Source organism: Athene cunicularia, assembly GCF_003259725.1.
Source record: "Athene cunicularia isolate RWA chromosome 20 unlocalized genomic scaffold, athCun1 chr20_part1, whole genome shotgun sequence".
Classification (NCBI taxonomy): Eukaryota; Metazoa; Chordata; class Aves; order Strigiformes; family Strigidae; genus Athene; species Athene cunicularia.
The window spans coordinates 9,582,917-9,598,830 of NW_020799125.1; the positions used below are offsets into that span (position 1 = coordinate 9,582,917).

At 41.7% G+C, this 15,914-nt stretch overlaps 1 protein-coding gene across 2 annotated transcripts; it reads left to right on the forward strand.

Moving 5' to 3' along the window:
- Nucleotides 1-60: 60 nt before the first annotated feature.
- YWHAB (tyrosine 3-monooxygenase/tryptophan 5-monooxygenase activation protein beta) lies at nt 61-13,792 on the forward strand. 2 transcript variants are annotated; one of them, XM_026862244.1, is made up of 7 exons: nt 61-3,050; nt 3,651-4,090; nt 7,379-7,679; nt 8,692-8,815; nt 9,842-10,005; nt 11,322-11,417; nt 11,895-13,792. In XM_026862244.1, exons 3-7 carry the CDS (start codon nt 7,386-7,388, stop codon nt 11,949-11,951), a joined length of 735 nt encoding a protein of 244 aa, XP_026718045.1. In that variant the 5' UTR covers nt 61-3,050; nt 3,651-4,090; nt 7,379-7,385; the 3' UTR covers nt 11,952-13,792. The 2 variants fall into 2 exon arrangements, with proteins under 2 accessions (XP_026718045.1, XP_026718044.1); XM_026862243.1 differs by having other exon boundaries at nt 61-4,090.
- Nucleotides 13,793-15,914: the final 2,122 nt, after the last annotated feature.

A 15,914-nucleotide genomic window follows, 5' to 3' on the forward strand; every position in this document is an offset into this window, starting at 1 on the left:
CGCGCACACCTGTACCGAGCGGCCGGCGGCGAAGCGCTGCCCTACCCGGCGGCCGGGGGAGGGAGGCAGGCGAGCCCTCCCCCCCCCCGCGCCGGGGTCGGTATCGGTCACAGCCCTGCCTGCTCTTCCCGAAGACTGCTGCGTGCACGACCCCAACCCGGGAGAGAGGTTGGGGTGTCTCCGCAGCCTCATGAAAGCAGGAGCGCGAGGCCCAGCCGAAACGTGGGGCCTTTCCGACGTGAGCGGGGAGGTGCCGAGTCTGGGTCGGCTGGTACGAGCCTGCTCACGTCGGACCGACGGTGATCACGGAAATGTCGTGAACGCTTTAGAAGGAAGCGGGTTTTTTTTTTTATTATTTCCCAATTTTGATCATTTGTGTCCATTAGAAAATAGAGATGCGTTGAGGGAGGACTCCAGAGGGAAAGAAGGTTGCTGCAAGCCAGCCCCAGCCTCCTAAAAGGCTGGGCAGTAACCCAAAGCTAACAACGCTGGGTTTTATTTGAGGATGTATAATCAGATGTTAATTGGGATGATCAAATGTCAGTGGCATACAGTCCCTGTGTTAGCATATGGGAGCAAAATGCTAACAGAGATCTAATGCAGAGATCACAATATAAATTGGTTGTTTTCAGCTAAATTCTTCATTATTAAAATATCTTTTCTGGTGGTCGGAAAACAAACTGCATCATGCAACACCACAAAAGCTAAATTCTTACATTAAAATACCTGAGAGTTTGAGAACATTTGTAAGGTTTTCTAGGTTTGACTGCAGGAATATTTGTGTCTTTACACATTCACTGCTGCAGGACACCTCAGTCTGGAATTTTAGTACTTTTTTATGAAAATAAAAGCTTGCTTTTGTTTTAAAATAATAATGAGGCATAAACTGGCCTAGAAGAGAAAACAAGTAAGAATGCTGGTGCCTTCTTCACTCTTCATATTAAAGGACTGCAAAAATACAGCCTGTATAATATTTTGTTTATTAAATTGGTACCGATAAAGTGGTAGACTCGTTGCACAGATGGGCCTAGTGCAGTTTTCTCAACCTCATTATGTCAGTACCGCATGTTCTGATCTCCGCTATTTTGATGTTGTCTTTTTTTTTTTTTCCCTAAGCATGGCTTTGCCAGTATGCAGCTTTTTGTACTGCATGTGAATAAACCCAGATGAGGAGGAGTTAAGTAAATAATGATTTGAATAATGAGGTGAAAAGTTAGTACTCTAATCCGTTTGGTATCCTAATAAATCTCAGGAAGACTAGGCGTTATAGTAGTGTGTGTTCTATATGGCCACACTTTTTTGCCCCACCCTGTAATATAAATACTCTCAGTTTATTATTAACAAAAGTGATTTACCTGTGATATGAATACATTAGTTTGGCATGAACTTTATGCCTGGGGGAAGATTTTTTGGGATAACTCACTATTTCCACCTGGACTCTAACCAAAAACAATTCTGCTAGTTGGAACAGAAAGGTGTTACCATGTAAGTATATTGTACTTTGGAACTGTGTGCTTGTCTCCACCTGCAGCTGTCCTGTGTGAAGTGCCATAGGTATGTAGCAGCACAGAGCTTTTCAGCCTGCAGTCCCCCGTTTAAATGACGTTAAAAAGAACAAGACTACTGTCATTAAATTTGTTTTCCATACAATATCAGTATTCCTACACACTATTGGTACTTGTCATAGAATGTCATAATCATCTATGGAGATTGAAAACAGTCGAACGTAATCTTCAAAAATTATATTGGTCAGTTATAGGAAGCAATAAGTAATGATGGCAGAAGATGGCCAGAGCAGGTTTAGGCATGGCTTTATGGAATGTTAATTTTATCTTAACGTTTGCATAAAGATTTGAGCTGAAGGCCAGGGTGTACGCTTAATCAGTAGATTCAGAGGAGGCTAAAGTTATGTGCTGCACAAGGTCAGCAAGAATATCACAACTATGAAGTCATTTTCCTTTTTCCCTCATTATGTTTGTTGTCTGTTTACTGAACTTGTTATACCCAGGCTCTAGACAGTTGTGGAAGATTTCACTGCTCAGATCTTACCAGACATGTTCATTTTCTAATCAGTTATTTAATAATACGTGGTAGCCTTTGAGGGAACCAAAATAAACCCAACTAATAAAATCAAATGCCTGATACTACAATAAAACAAGGAAGGTTCCTTGCATTTCATTGGATGAATTGATTCCTTTCCTGTAAAGAATATTTATTGAGAGCGATGTCTACTTGACAGTGAATGACATCAACATCGTGCAGATACTTGTGTCAGCATGTGTGCACCTGAATTATGGAGAAGGTTTTTTCACTTGTTTTAGAAAGAGTATCTCCAAAGCTCTTACTTTTTGTAATTATAGAACTGTAATTTAAAATATCACTTACTTCATGTGAATGTTTAATTTTGGAATGAATTGCCCGCCCAGAAGTCAAATAAGGTATGTTCACGTATTGTTGGAAGATTGAACTACAAATTCTGTACCAGTCTGCTGCTTTTCCTGTTATAATTTGAATGGGCTTACAGAGTTGGTGTCCAAGAAGTATGATTTCATCCCATTTCAGCAAATCTGGTTTAACATTCATTTTCACAGTGAAGCAAGCAGGTCTGTTAACCTGCATCTCTACCTGACTCATGAGGGACCGATATATCAAACCAGTAATTGCACTGCTTTCTCACCAATTTTTTTACAAAGTGGAAGTGTTTGTATGATAGATTCTAATGCTTGCCATAAAGAGAAAAGCAGTACACAAAAATCAATGACTTAATTAGCATCAGAAGAACAGGTCATCGAGAGCAGCAGACTTCAGGCCAACGTAGGCTTATTAGTATTGTCTTGTCAGTTCAATATGTTATATAAGCCGTATTTTTTTCAGTGTCAGTTTTCATTTGATTTCTGCAGACTTTAAACAGTTACTTCTGATCTGTTTTGGCTTTGTCCTGAACAGCTCATCGAGATGGGAAACAATAAAGGCTACGAAGCAGATGTAGTAACTGCTGAGCAGTAGGATGTAGTTCTCAAGCTCCTGCAGTCTTCTGAAGAACATAATCCGTATGTTTTACTCCTCAGCTGGTACTGAGCTGTAAACCTCTAGTTCTGTGTGTCCATCTTCTCTTGAAACATCTGTGGGTGTAGTGACCAAAGGTGCTATTCCCAGGATGGTCTCACCATCCCCTTCTTACCACATCTTCCACTAGAAGTAGCAAGGCAGTTAGATTAATGTGTTTTACAGGTTCTGGCCTTTGATTCTCTGCCTCTGATGCTTTGTAATATGTTTCAGAGTCTTGTATGCACAGGTGTAAAGCTTTTCTGGGGGGTGGGAAGTAGGCACTTGCAATTTTTACTACCTGTATACATGCTATTCTGCATATGTAGGAGAGACTGAAAGAACTTAAGCTGTATGGGAGATAGAGGAAAAAAATAATTCAAAAATTATATTTTTAGTGTGGGATTTAAGGTGATTAAAATTTCTGGCTTCTGTTACTATTAGGTGCAACTGCTGGCGAGTGATTGGCATTCCTTATTGGAAATAGTGCCCAGCTATTTCTTTTTGGAGGGCTACTAAGTTGTGGTTTGATAGATTCTTAAGAAGACAGAGTCTTAAGAATTTGAAATGTATTAACGCATCTAATATGAGAATCTTCTGCTTAGAACGGGCAGCTGTCAGGACTCCTCCATGGCTGTGATCTGCACGTCTCCGCTCCTTTTTCCATCTTCCCTCTTTCCCCCTTGCCGACATGGCATGGCTTCATTAGTGCTAGAATAGATCATTCCTGTCAGCCTCCTGTTCATCACCTCTGTGTGTTTTGCTCCTAGCTGCAGGTAACCTTTGTTAGATGGCTTCTGTTTGTGGCCTAGGAGTATTTTTAGCTGTAGGCTTTGCTTGTTTCAGACTGTGGCACACTGATCCATTGTTAGAGTGTGGCTTTCATCTCCTCTATGGGAGGGACCAGTTATAACTGATAGTTGCTTCTTTGCCTTTTCAAACATCACTCCTTTCCTTGTATCTTTTTTCCTTCTGGCAAACACTTCCCTCTTTTGGAGCTCAAGCCAACATAGCTCTGCAAAGCTCTCCCCAGGCTTCTAACAAGGTAAGCAATGAAGAATCAAATAAGGATTTTAAGTGTTCCTTTATGCAGCACCCTGTGAACAAAATAATGGTAGGCTTACTGTCAACTGCAGATATTTTAGTGTGGGCAATGATTTTCTAACTACATTTAAGTTCTGTTAAATCCATGTTATTGAATAATGCTTTGTGTTTCATAACAAACCTACTGACAGTACAGATATTAAGATTAAGTAAACAACTCAAGCCCCTGTGTACTGAATTTTTATGTCAAAACTAAGGCAGTGAAGTTTTGAGGAACTCCATCTTCAGTAATCAGTTGGAGTTACATTTAAGATGTGCATAAATTAGTCATATTACTGAGGAAGGTTGTCTGAGAAACAACATTCTAGTGCTTTGTGCTGGTATTTTGCCTGTATATATGTTAAACTGTTTCTGGATCTTTTATCCACTACATCCTTATGCCCTTGCAGTTCCCTTTGTGATTTCCTTCATGTGTCCTTATATGAACCCACCGACTGCTGTGAAGCATCTCAAGATAAATATGTCAGTGAGCTTGATAAAACAAACTGCGCCATCTCTAAACTAAACTCTATATATTTGTAAATGGAATTCTGCATGGATGACTTGTCTACAAATTAGACCACTACTGGCAAAGTGCAGTTCAAAGATAAAACTGACCTTTCAGTGGCAAAATGTAAACTCTGTTGGAGCTGCTTGCCTCTGGACTTCAACAAGCAGGCTTTTTCTACATAATATTCACATTCCATAAGAAGAGGAAAAGATAAGATGGCTGCAATAGAAATGCTTCTAGAAGCTATGCAGACTGTGAGGAAGCTAGAAATGCTCTGAAACTGTTTTGTGTAAAAGTCCTGTTATTTAAAGTTGGTTCTTGTAACATAAAAACCATTCTTCAGGTGTACTTTGTACATGTTCAAATTTTACTGAGTGGGTAGAGAAGTGCCACTCTCAAATAGCTTCCTGCGTTAAGCACATAGTGTAAATTTACTGCTGAGTTAAGGGAATGGTTTACTAGGTTTGACAGTGGGATGGGTTCTCTCAGTGGTGGATGGTCTGATGATTTCCTTATGCTTGTTGTGTATCAGTACTACAATACACTTCAGAGTTGGGGGAAAAAAGTGACATCCAAACTCCACTTACCCCTTTCCATCCTCAGGAGCTATTCTTTTGATAAGTCTGCAGAAGCCAGTGATGGCATAGCATATTGCCATGGTAAAAGCCTCTGGGGAAAGACAGAGCCAAATTAATCATGCCTTAGAAGAACTTGTCACACTGCTACCCACAGTCAGTCTGTCTTGTTGAGGGCTTCAATCTGAAGTCTGCATGTCACCTTTTAATAGGTGCCAAAATCCACTAGTTTAAATGCAGTATTTGAGATGGAACGGAACTGCAGCCCAACTTTACTTACAAGTCTGCAAGAGGTCTCTTTCCAGGAGGCTGGTTTTAGCGTTGCGTATCCTTACTGAGTGCTTTACATGCATGGGTGCATTAAGCTAGATCTACCAAGGATCAAACACCAGCAGGAATGAGTGTGACTTGCAGATACATAGAAGGTAGGACATTTGGTTGCTGGGTTTACTTCAAGAGCTTTCATGTGAAGTAACAATGTTTTGACTTGATATCCTGGGTGATTATTTTCTTTTGATGAAGTGGAGTACCTTCAGCTGAAGGGATTGAATACGCTCATCCCAAAATAATTTTGTGGTTAGGACTGTGTTCTGGGCAGTAGGGAACTCTGAAACAGCTCATTCACACTGTGGGAATTTAGGTCTGCATCTCATTGTCCTGGCTGAGAATTTAGTATAGGCGCCTGGTTTCTCTGTGTAACGATGTGCTAGGTGATACTTGGATTAAAATACAATCTGAACCATGTGTGCGAGACGTTCTCCATCAGGAGCCTGTCAGACTGGGATCTTCAAAGGAGAGCACTAGGGAAGAGGCCCCAGCAATCACTTTGAGCCTGTTGGCTTTTTCTAAGAGGACTGTAGATTCTTGTCTAATGCACAGAAGCCTATAAAAGACACTTACAGTACTCTTGATCTTTTGCTTTTTCTTTCAGAAGTTGTTTTTAGGGGGTTAGGCTTCAGCCTGAAAACTTACCTGGACAGTGGGGTCCTGATTGGGATTTAGGGAGGAGAGGAACATTATTGCTCAGTGCTGACATCAGTAACGGTTCTGGGTCTGTCCAGAAGTGAACCTATACACCTGGAGAAATTTTACAAATTAATTTGAGGTGGCTTAGAGTTTGAGAGGTATTGAGATCTACTTACTTTGGTAAAGGCAAAGAAACTTGTTAAATTTCTCTTGTGAATGTGGCCCTAGGTGGCTGAGTATAAGGTTGGCAGCCCAATGGCTGAGTTAAGTATATGTTAGCATTTTCTTGTAGAAGTGAGCAACACTCAGGCTGCCTCACTGACATGTTCCTTACTAACTTCATTTTTCAATGCTTAAGCTCTTCAGGGGCCTTATGGTCATGTGATGTGTTTTTCTTGGCTTCAGTTGGTAAACTGTATTATCAGAAATGATAAACAAGTTGTTCCCATGTAAGCAATTAGTTTTGCAGTAGTTACTATCACGTGGGCCACGGCCCATTTGGGTTTTGTGAATGTCAGTGTTTTTTAAAAGGTTTTGAAAACCTGAGACTGGAGCCATCCTAACTGTACAGAATTTTCCATTATATGTATGTTGATGCATGTATTTAAAAAAATAGCTTTTTGGAAAAACAATATAAATGTACTTTCCATGGTTTCCAAGTGCTACGGCTTTGCTGGGTATGGGTTATTTAAACCCACAGAAACATCTCCTGTAGTGCAAGAATTCTTCAGGGTCAGGAGGAGCTGTCCAGTGCTTCAATGCTCCTAAGTAGTTGCAGTTGTGTAATACTGGGAAAAAAACAAATCAAAAAAACCCCCAAGAAACGAACCAAAACTGGTGGTTTCTGAATTAGCACATGCAGTGTCTCCCAGGCTGAGCTGTGGTTAGTATAGGAAAGGGGAGAGATTTACATGGGGAACATCCTGATGTGCTGTGCTTAATGCCAGTATGAATTTTGCTGCATTTTGAAGAATACTGCTTATATATCTTGAGGATTGTGGTTAGTCATATACATACAGAAATTATACATTTGGCAAAAGGTCAAATTTTTCAAAATAAACACTTCATGTGACTTTATTAGAGTTGATAGATTTCCCACTTAGAGTGACTGAGTTCTGCTTCACCCTTCAGCATTAAGTTCCACAGTGCAGACAATCAAGAGACATTTTTCTCTATTTTTATTCCCCACTAATTACAGGAGAGCCATGGATAAAAGTGAGTTGGTACAGAAAGCCAAACTGGCTGAACAGGCTGAGCGTTACGATGACATGGCTGCTGCTATGAAGGCTGTCACTGAGCAAGGACACGAACTGTCCAATGAAGAAAGGAATCTACTCTCAGTTGCCTACAAGAATGTGGTTGGTGCCCGTCGCTCATCCTGGCGTGTAATTTCCAGCATTGAACAGAAAACAGAAAGGAATGAGAAGAAACAGCAGATGGGAAGAGAATATCGTGAGAAAATTGAGGCTGAATTGCAGGATATCTGCAATGATGTTCTGGTAATAATCCAACAGCAAAAATAACAGTAGTTAGTACTGCAGCGTTCTTCAGAGAGGCTTAAGGAATCTTAGTAGTGCTGTAGACACTGCAGCACCTTAGCAGAAGAATAATTTTGCATAGCCACATACTTGGGTCCAATTCTAGCTCCTAAGTCATCTAGTTTGTTTCTTAGGGAATTTGTTACAAAGGAGCATTTATTTTTATTAATAGAAAAAAGCAAACAAGGCAGTGTTGAAGACCGTTAGGCTTCTGACTAGGGGTCACCATGAAAACAAATGAAATCTCAGGCACTGGCGTGGGTCCTGCTAAAATACCTACTATTTAAATTCTCTCATTAATGAATGCTTATGTCCTGAGTCTTGTTTAGTACTTTTTTTGAATGGAGAAAGTATGTACTACTTCCCCTAAACGGGTTATGCTATTTCTTTCACTTGGATAAGAGGGATTCTTTTTACTGCTGTTCAGTTTGCTAAAGATCTGTCAGGAGCGGTTGCTGTCAGTACTGTCAGCCTTTGCATCTCTTTCTGAATGCACATGTGCTGACTGTGCCACTATTCAGATTTTCGGCTGGAGTTGCAGATAGTATCAGTTTGTTGTGGATAATTTCACTGCTCTGTGTAGAATTCAAGTTTGTGGCAGCAAAAGTGACCAGATTTGTGCTAATGTCAAGCGGCTGCTTTTCATGGGCTTGGTTATGGACATAGCTTTGCATCAGTGTATTTCAAAGAAAATCTTTGCAGTCTTAAACCCAGGTAGCCATTAGGTTCTGCAGGAATGAATTGTGGATAGCCTCAACATAGCAAGTTGTCTGCTTTCCAGAGATTAGGATACAAGTATCCTTTTTTTTTTTTTTCCCTGAGTTTAGAAAGCAGTAGACAAAGTGGTTAGCACATGAGTATACAGAAGTCATTGTTAATGTTTTAACAGTTCATGCTTACCATTGTAATGAAGGGTCTGGTTTAGACATTGTTTTTATGACTTGGATAAAGAAAGTGTTGTTTCCTTTCTCAGGAACTCCTGGATAAATACCTTATTGTCAATGCCACGCAGCCAGAAAGCAAGGTCTTCTATTTGAAAATGAAAGGCGATTACTACAGATACCTCTCAGAGGTGGCATCTGGGGACAATAAGCAAAGTAAGTAGTGATGAAATCTCTCATTCTGCTGGGGGCTGAGCAGAATAAAGTATAAGAGATACTTGTGCTCTTTTTCCCTAACATGAAGTATTTATTTCTTTTTGCTACTGCTCTGTAGTATGGAAGATGGGTGTAGTGCAAGTCACTTTTAGAGAAAGACACTGAAATTAATAGAAGTGATTGACAAATGGATTGACTTGCAGCCTCTGACCTCAGTGACTGATTCTCAAGCATATTTGGCAGTGTAAAATCATTTTGCTGGAGAACGTGTTTTTTCTCACGAAAAATGCTTTGTTCCTATCATCTTCTGTTTAAACTATGGATTTAGCTCACAAGTCTTCACTGTAAGCTTTCTGCATGCAAATATGGGATATTTGGTTACTGGGTCTTAAGCCAATTAATCCTGAAATGTTAAAGCAACGCTGAACTGTGCCTGAATTCTTGATGAGTATCTGATGTAGTTCATGTCTTGCAAACTTATTTTGATGCCATTCTGGAGCTTATTTTACCCGTTAGCTAGGAAGGGGCTGTTGGTCTTTCCTCTGAAACACCAAACTAAAATATGAAGTTAATGACCTACCTGCTAATGTTTCCTTCAGTTTAAATAGGTAGTTTAGATACCTCTTCTTCCCCACATGATTTTGTCTGGATTTATTTTTGACAACTGCTACTTCTTCAGCTAGGCTGGAAGTGAGTGTTTAATCCCAGTACACTTTGACTTCGGTAGAGCTTGTGTGTGTTCAGATTGGTTGGAATTTATTTTGACTAAATTTCATTTTAAGTCTCTGTTAAAGTGTTGAGCTTAATTTCTGTATCTCAAAGCTTTATCTGAACAGGCCTTTATCTGCCTTAATAGATCAGTCAGTGGTAGGCTTTTACATCTAAAAACATTGAAAGAAGCATCTGTGCATATGTAATTTTATGAATTTCTGATGCTGCAGTAGTCTAGACCAAGGATATAATAGCTTCCCCTTGGAAGTACAGTGATGTACTGTGCGTTAATATGATTATAATTACTTTTTGCAGCAACGGTAGCAAACTCTCAGCAAGCTTACCAGGAGGCATTTGAAATTAGCAAGAAAGAGATGCAGCCAACACACCCCATTCGACTCGGTTTGGCTCTAAATTTCTCTGTCTTCTACTATGAGATACTAAATTCTCCTGAAAAAGCCTGTAATCTGGCAAAGACGGTAAGCAGACTCTTCATATTACCAATTTTTGTGGAGGCTAAGGAGATAATTACATGGTTGCAGTAGCACTTCGTAGATGATTATGCTTTTTCATAGCAAATTCCTTAAAAATGCTGTCATCTTTAAATATTTTCATTGTAGTATATTTTCAGGTAGGTTAGCTAGACTCACTCAGCTTTAAGAAAAGCTAGTTTCTTAGTGCAGTTGATGCCATGAAAGGGGAGACAAAGAGCCTCTTCTTATGTCCATGTAAATCCCTTAGAATTTGCTTGTGTCAAATTTTGAAAACACTTGGATTAATTTAGCACTCCTAAAGTGAAATATTTAAATTTGGACACTTAGCAAATACATAAAGTGTGTCCTTGTGGCTACAGTCATAGCCCCGAACATCCCTGTATACCTGCACATGTATCTCTTTCTCCAGAGGCCAAATTGAGCTTGTGTGATGGGTTGTGCCAAACAAGTAGCTAGCCATTTTTGTCTCAGTCTTCTCCCTGAAACAGGATTAGAGCCTTCTAAATGGAGCTTTTTGCATCTGTGAAAATTGTCTGGTAGTAACTTTAATAATATGGCATTAGATGAATCTTTGTGTTCTTAATGCACACTTCAGTAACACAAGAAGTGGTGTTTTGCTGTGTAAAATGCTGCTGCTCTTCCTGCTTTTTTAGTACCTGAATGAAGAAGTAGTACTTCTTCATTCGGCTCTTGGCTATCAGACTTGCAGCATGGGTATTCATGTGTAACAGATCAATGGGAAGAATGGCTTTATTAATCTCTAGGAACATACCAGTTTTCCTTTGCTGTTTTGAAAAGACATCCACGACCTTCCACCCCACCATCAAAAAACCCTTGTCTTCCATTTTATTGCCTACTTACTTATGTACTATATATATATATCTATCTATATCTATATCTCACCTTAATGGTGACTGTCTCTTAATGCCAATTTAAACCAGCAAGGCCTTCATTTTTAATGAAATTACTGCTTTTAGGTGTTGTTCTTAAATCCAGCTTCAGGCTGTGGAATCATTCTGTGGAATGATAGAGAGTACGCTTGACTCTTCAGTATTTGGTATTGGCATGGTAGTAAAGTTCTTCTGGGCTTTAATCTGAACCCCTCTAAAGACTTATGTTTTCCTGCTGGTTATCTAGTGATCTGGTGCCCACTTTGGTTTACATCTCTTGTTGGAAAATAAAATACTGGAAGCTTTTATCACAGAATTTGAATAGTAATGTGGCAAATCTGTAAGCTCTGTGTAAGCAGAAGTGAATTCAGAGAGCAGAGTGTGAAAGTACTTTGTCTTGCATGGTTTTAGGCATTTGATGAGGCGATAGCAGAGCTGGACACGCTGAATGAAGAGTCTTACAAAGACAGCACTCTGATCATGCAGCTGCTTAGGGACAACCTCACTGTAAGTATCCCAGAGCAGACAGCTGCACTGTGTGCTGTTACCTCTTTAGGCTGCTGGATTCCGCTGTGGCACTCGGTGTCTGAAGACTTGCATGTAGTTCTGTGCCATTAAAAGCCTTTTCTGAACATTAACTGCATGTCTTAACTGCACTGCTTTTTGTAACCAGACCGGACTTGCCTCTTTAAACAAGAAATTACTGTACAATAGCTGTAACAAAGTCAGCTTTTTTGTAACACAAAGTGGGGTTTGTCTGTTCTCAACAGCCAGCTTTATGCTGAGCTTGTAAACTCATGCTGCTTTTTACTTGTTCTCATTTTCTAGTTCATTATTCTTTAGCTTTACTGTTAAGATCAGTTCTGTATTGCTCTTAGCTGAGAAGATTGCACAGCCACTGCTTATTATGCAGTCTTCCCTTTCCTGACAAGTGTAACTAACTGCGTGCTTTCAGCATAAACATGTGTTTGTATTTCCTTACAGCTATGGACGTCGGAAAACCAGGGAGATGAAGGGGATGCTGGGGAGGGAGAGAACTAATGGCTGTCACGCTTCACTATATGTTCAATGTCACCCTGTATCCTACACATATATCCCTTTGTGCGACAAGCAAAAAGAATAGTACATCGACTTTCACAACCTCAACGTAGCAAAAACTGTCTGTGGGCTAAAAACGGTTGGTTGGTGTTTTGTGTACTTAAAGCGGAGGTCGGTTATTATAATGGCATTCCGAACTTTCCTATTATGACCATTTACAGTTATGATTACCGTGTTTATATTTTTAACTGAACACTGTGATTATGGGTTTTGTGATTGCAATTGACTTTGCAAAACTCTTATTGGTAGAAAAGTAGACATCAATTATGTGACTCTGGCAAGCTTAATTTGGCACCAAAATAGTCGAAGTACAATTCTGTTGTAAAGTTGTACAGAAAGTTATAGAGATTCTATTGTGACACTGGGGCATGGAAGGAAAATAATCCAATGTATGGCATTCCAGTTAGTAACACTGCTACGAATTAGTTTAACAGGCACACTCTGTAGACATTTGTAACCAAGTCTGAGGCACCGCTTTCAGTCAAAAGCTCACTTTGTCAATCCTGTCTTTCTGGGGATGGGGTTTGTTTTGGGGAGGAGGGTAACGGGGGAGTTAGCAGCTTGATTTCCAAACTCTTTACACTGGCAGATGACTGGGATTTGACTTCTAAAAGTGCTTTCATGCTCATATGACATGCATGACTAAAGCCCCTCCCACAGCAATAACTTACCTAATTATACTTTTAGATATTCTTCAGTAGTGAGAATTCTTGGTTCACTACCATGGACTTGCAATAGGAGAAGATTCAATTTTTTGAATGGCCTTATTAGTTTGGATGATAGCATGAAGTGATCTGCCACTTTTGCATTACTTTGCTCTTAGGTGAATTGAAATCTCCATGGTATTCCCGTTTTGAATTTATCCTGAAAACTTCTTAAGTAATCCACTGAGCCATCTTTAAGTTCACTTTATAGAAATTTTTCTCCCATTGGACTCTGTTCATCCTTGACCCTCTCAGCTGTTTGAACTCCATTAAAGCAATTTTGGACTCCCACATATGCGTCATCCTTTCTTTGATTGTGGGTGATGTCAGGATGGTGGGTGAGGCCTGAGCCTGCTCAAGGACAGGTTTCTTTCTTGGATGTTTGAGAGCTGCCAGTGCTGTTGCAGTCTTCAGCTCCTGTCTGCCATTTTTTGGTAGTACTGGGATCTGGCTCAAATATTCAGGATTTCCCATTTATTGTACTGGAATGCAGACCTACACATTTGTAACGCTTGTAACTTGTAATATTTGAGCTCCAAACGTCCTCACCTAGTTATGTTTCAAACATGTCCCATTAAATAAAACCTAGTAAGAGTTGCGTGAATAATGCAGTGGAAAAGATTAGGAATAGTCACCTATCAGTCTCGCGGTATCATCCCCATACCTTCAACATTCCACTTAGGTATAGGATCCATCTGTTTGTCTGTCCATCTGTCTGCTGAAGAGAATTTCATGCACTGATTTTAAAACTCCCCTCTACTAGCTGAACAAATTGTGCAGTTAATACTTGGCGCTTGATAAATGCAGTAGTGAATGTGGAACCGAGCCTGTCTGTATATCTGGTAGCTCTTTTCGCTTTGTTTTTACTGACCAGTATTCTGCCTAAAGTTTGCTTCTGTGACGGTTATATTGCCTAGCACACACGTGGTTGTGAGAATAGTATAGCAAAAAGAAATACCTGGTTATTGATGTACTAGATTTGTGTATGTCTTTTAAACAGTTCTAGTTTCACCTTACACAAAATAATCAGGAAAGTGTAAAAGAATTCAAAAGTGAATAATAAAAAAAAATTTTATCAGTTGTTTGTGTCTGTTATCTTTGCCATACTAGTGGCAAAAATCATGTGGTAGTGGAATCAACACTTCTATTAAATGCTCAGATCTTGGATTGTGTGAGTTGATTCATGGTTTCCAAATACTCAGTTACTCATTCCTTTGCAGAGAGACTTCCCCACGCACCCTCTCAGATTTGTAGAAAACACTGGTTCTCTTCATTTTTGTTGAGGTCATAATATATTGTCATTGCAGGACTTAAAAGAAATGCAACTATAAATATGTATTTAACTTGCCATGAGTCAGTGCATGTTGTATGGTTGAACACACCACACCGCCTATCACAGAAGTCTGTTGGTTACATTTAAAGCTCTCAGGGAGCCCTTTAAGCACACACTTGTGAGCACAGGGCTACTCTGCAGCAGGCCCCGTTGCACTAGTGAACTACACCCTGCGTGTGCTCCGGGTAACGACGCTTCCCGGCTGGTGGGGTGCAGAACCACTGTTGCGGGTGAAAATGCACATCTAAGTGCAAGCAGAGGTGTCTGCCTGCAAATGGAGTGCTTGAAGAGATGGGTGGCAGCAGTCAGGCTAGTCGATACCCACCAGCCTAAAAAGTACTGAGGAGGTTGGTGGGCATCCTTCCTGCCCTTAGGAGATGATACACAAGTGTGCTCTGTGGATAATGTCACTCAGCTTCTTTTGATTGACTGCTACAAAGGCGTTAGGCCAAAATCTAACTAGCTGCTGATCCAGCACTGACCTGTCCTGTGCCATGGTGGTCCCTTTCCATATCTGTAATTATTGCTACTTTGTCATTTTCTTCAGCCTTTATGGACATACCTGTTCTTAAGTGATTTTACAGTGTACACTAAATCCCAGTCTGACTCATGCAGATGTCAGCTCCAAGAAGAAAAGTGTGAGTCCTGCTAGCTGCTCCTGTTTGTAGAGCACTTGTCCTGCCTCAGTTCTTCCAGATGACATCTCCCATCCTTGCTTTTTCTTTTGGGGGAAATGATAAGCCTAGCAGACTGGTCTGCAGCAATAATGAGTTAAGGGAATTATCTTTGTTTTTCTAGTAATTACATCATTTTTGGAAAGGGCACTCCAGCTGGCTCAGCCACAGTAAGAATCCAGGTGTACTTTACATCTTTAACTCATCTAATTGGTGCTGCTGCGGCTTCTCATTCCTGGCACTGGTGCTGTGTGACCTCTGGGTGCGGCAGTTCAGTGCGGGAAGCCACCAGCTGGCTTCTGGGAAGGTGAGGTCTGTGATGGTGAGGTCTGTGATCTGCACTGCAGCTGACCCTTCCGGCAGCTCGACGTGGGGTGGAGCTGAGCATCCACGCTTGGATTAGTTGTGCCATAATGCGTGGGCCCGTGGCACTGCATGGTGTGTGCTGGCAGGAGCAGGCTGCTGCAGCCCCTGAGCAGCGTTCGGGGCCTCCACAGCTGCAGAGGAATTGCCTTTTTTCATGAAATGCAGCAGATCTGGTCAGCTGAAGTCATCATGAGACACTTCCCTGCTTGAAGGTGCAGAAGTAGAGGGTGTGTGGCTGAGGAATGAGTCTGGCTGAAACGTGGAGGTGCTGGTGAGGGGGGCCCAGCACAGCCCTGTGACCGCAGCCCTGTGACCGCAGCCCAGCCCCGCACGCACAGTCCTGCTGGGGAAGCTGCTGCTGGAGCTGCGCTGCCCCCGGCCCGGGGCTCCTCTGCTCCTTCACCCAGCGTTTCAGCTGCATGCAGGTTGTCCGATGCCAAATCGTCACCCTTCATACACGGGCCGTCATGTCCAGCACAGCCGGGGTGTGATCTCTGTGCATGAGGGTGACCGTGCAACACTCGTGTGTCACCCAGACACGGGGTGGGGGCAGAGGCCGGCCTCTGCACCCCGCGGGGCTCTGTCGGCTGTTGGAGCTGCGGAGCTCACCCGAGTGCGGGACGATGCGGGTTTGTGCCGGGCTGCGTGCATCTCGCTGGCTCCTGCCTGGATTGCCTCACTTCGGGGAATTACCCACCAGAACCTGCAAGTGATTTCCTAAGAGTGGGCGGGTGGGACCTGCGGCGCGGGCAGGTGCTGCCAGCGATCAGGGCGAAGGGCCGCGCCGTCCCGCCGCGGGGAGGACCCGAGGAGCGCGGGCACCTCCCCG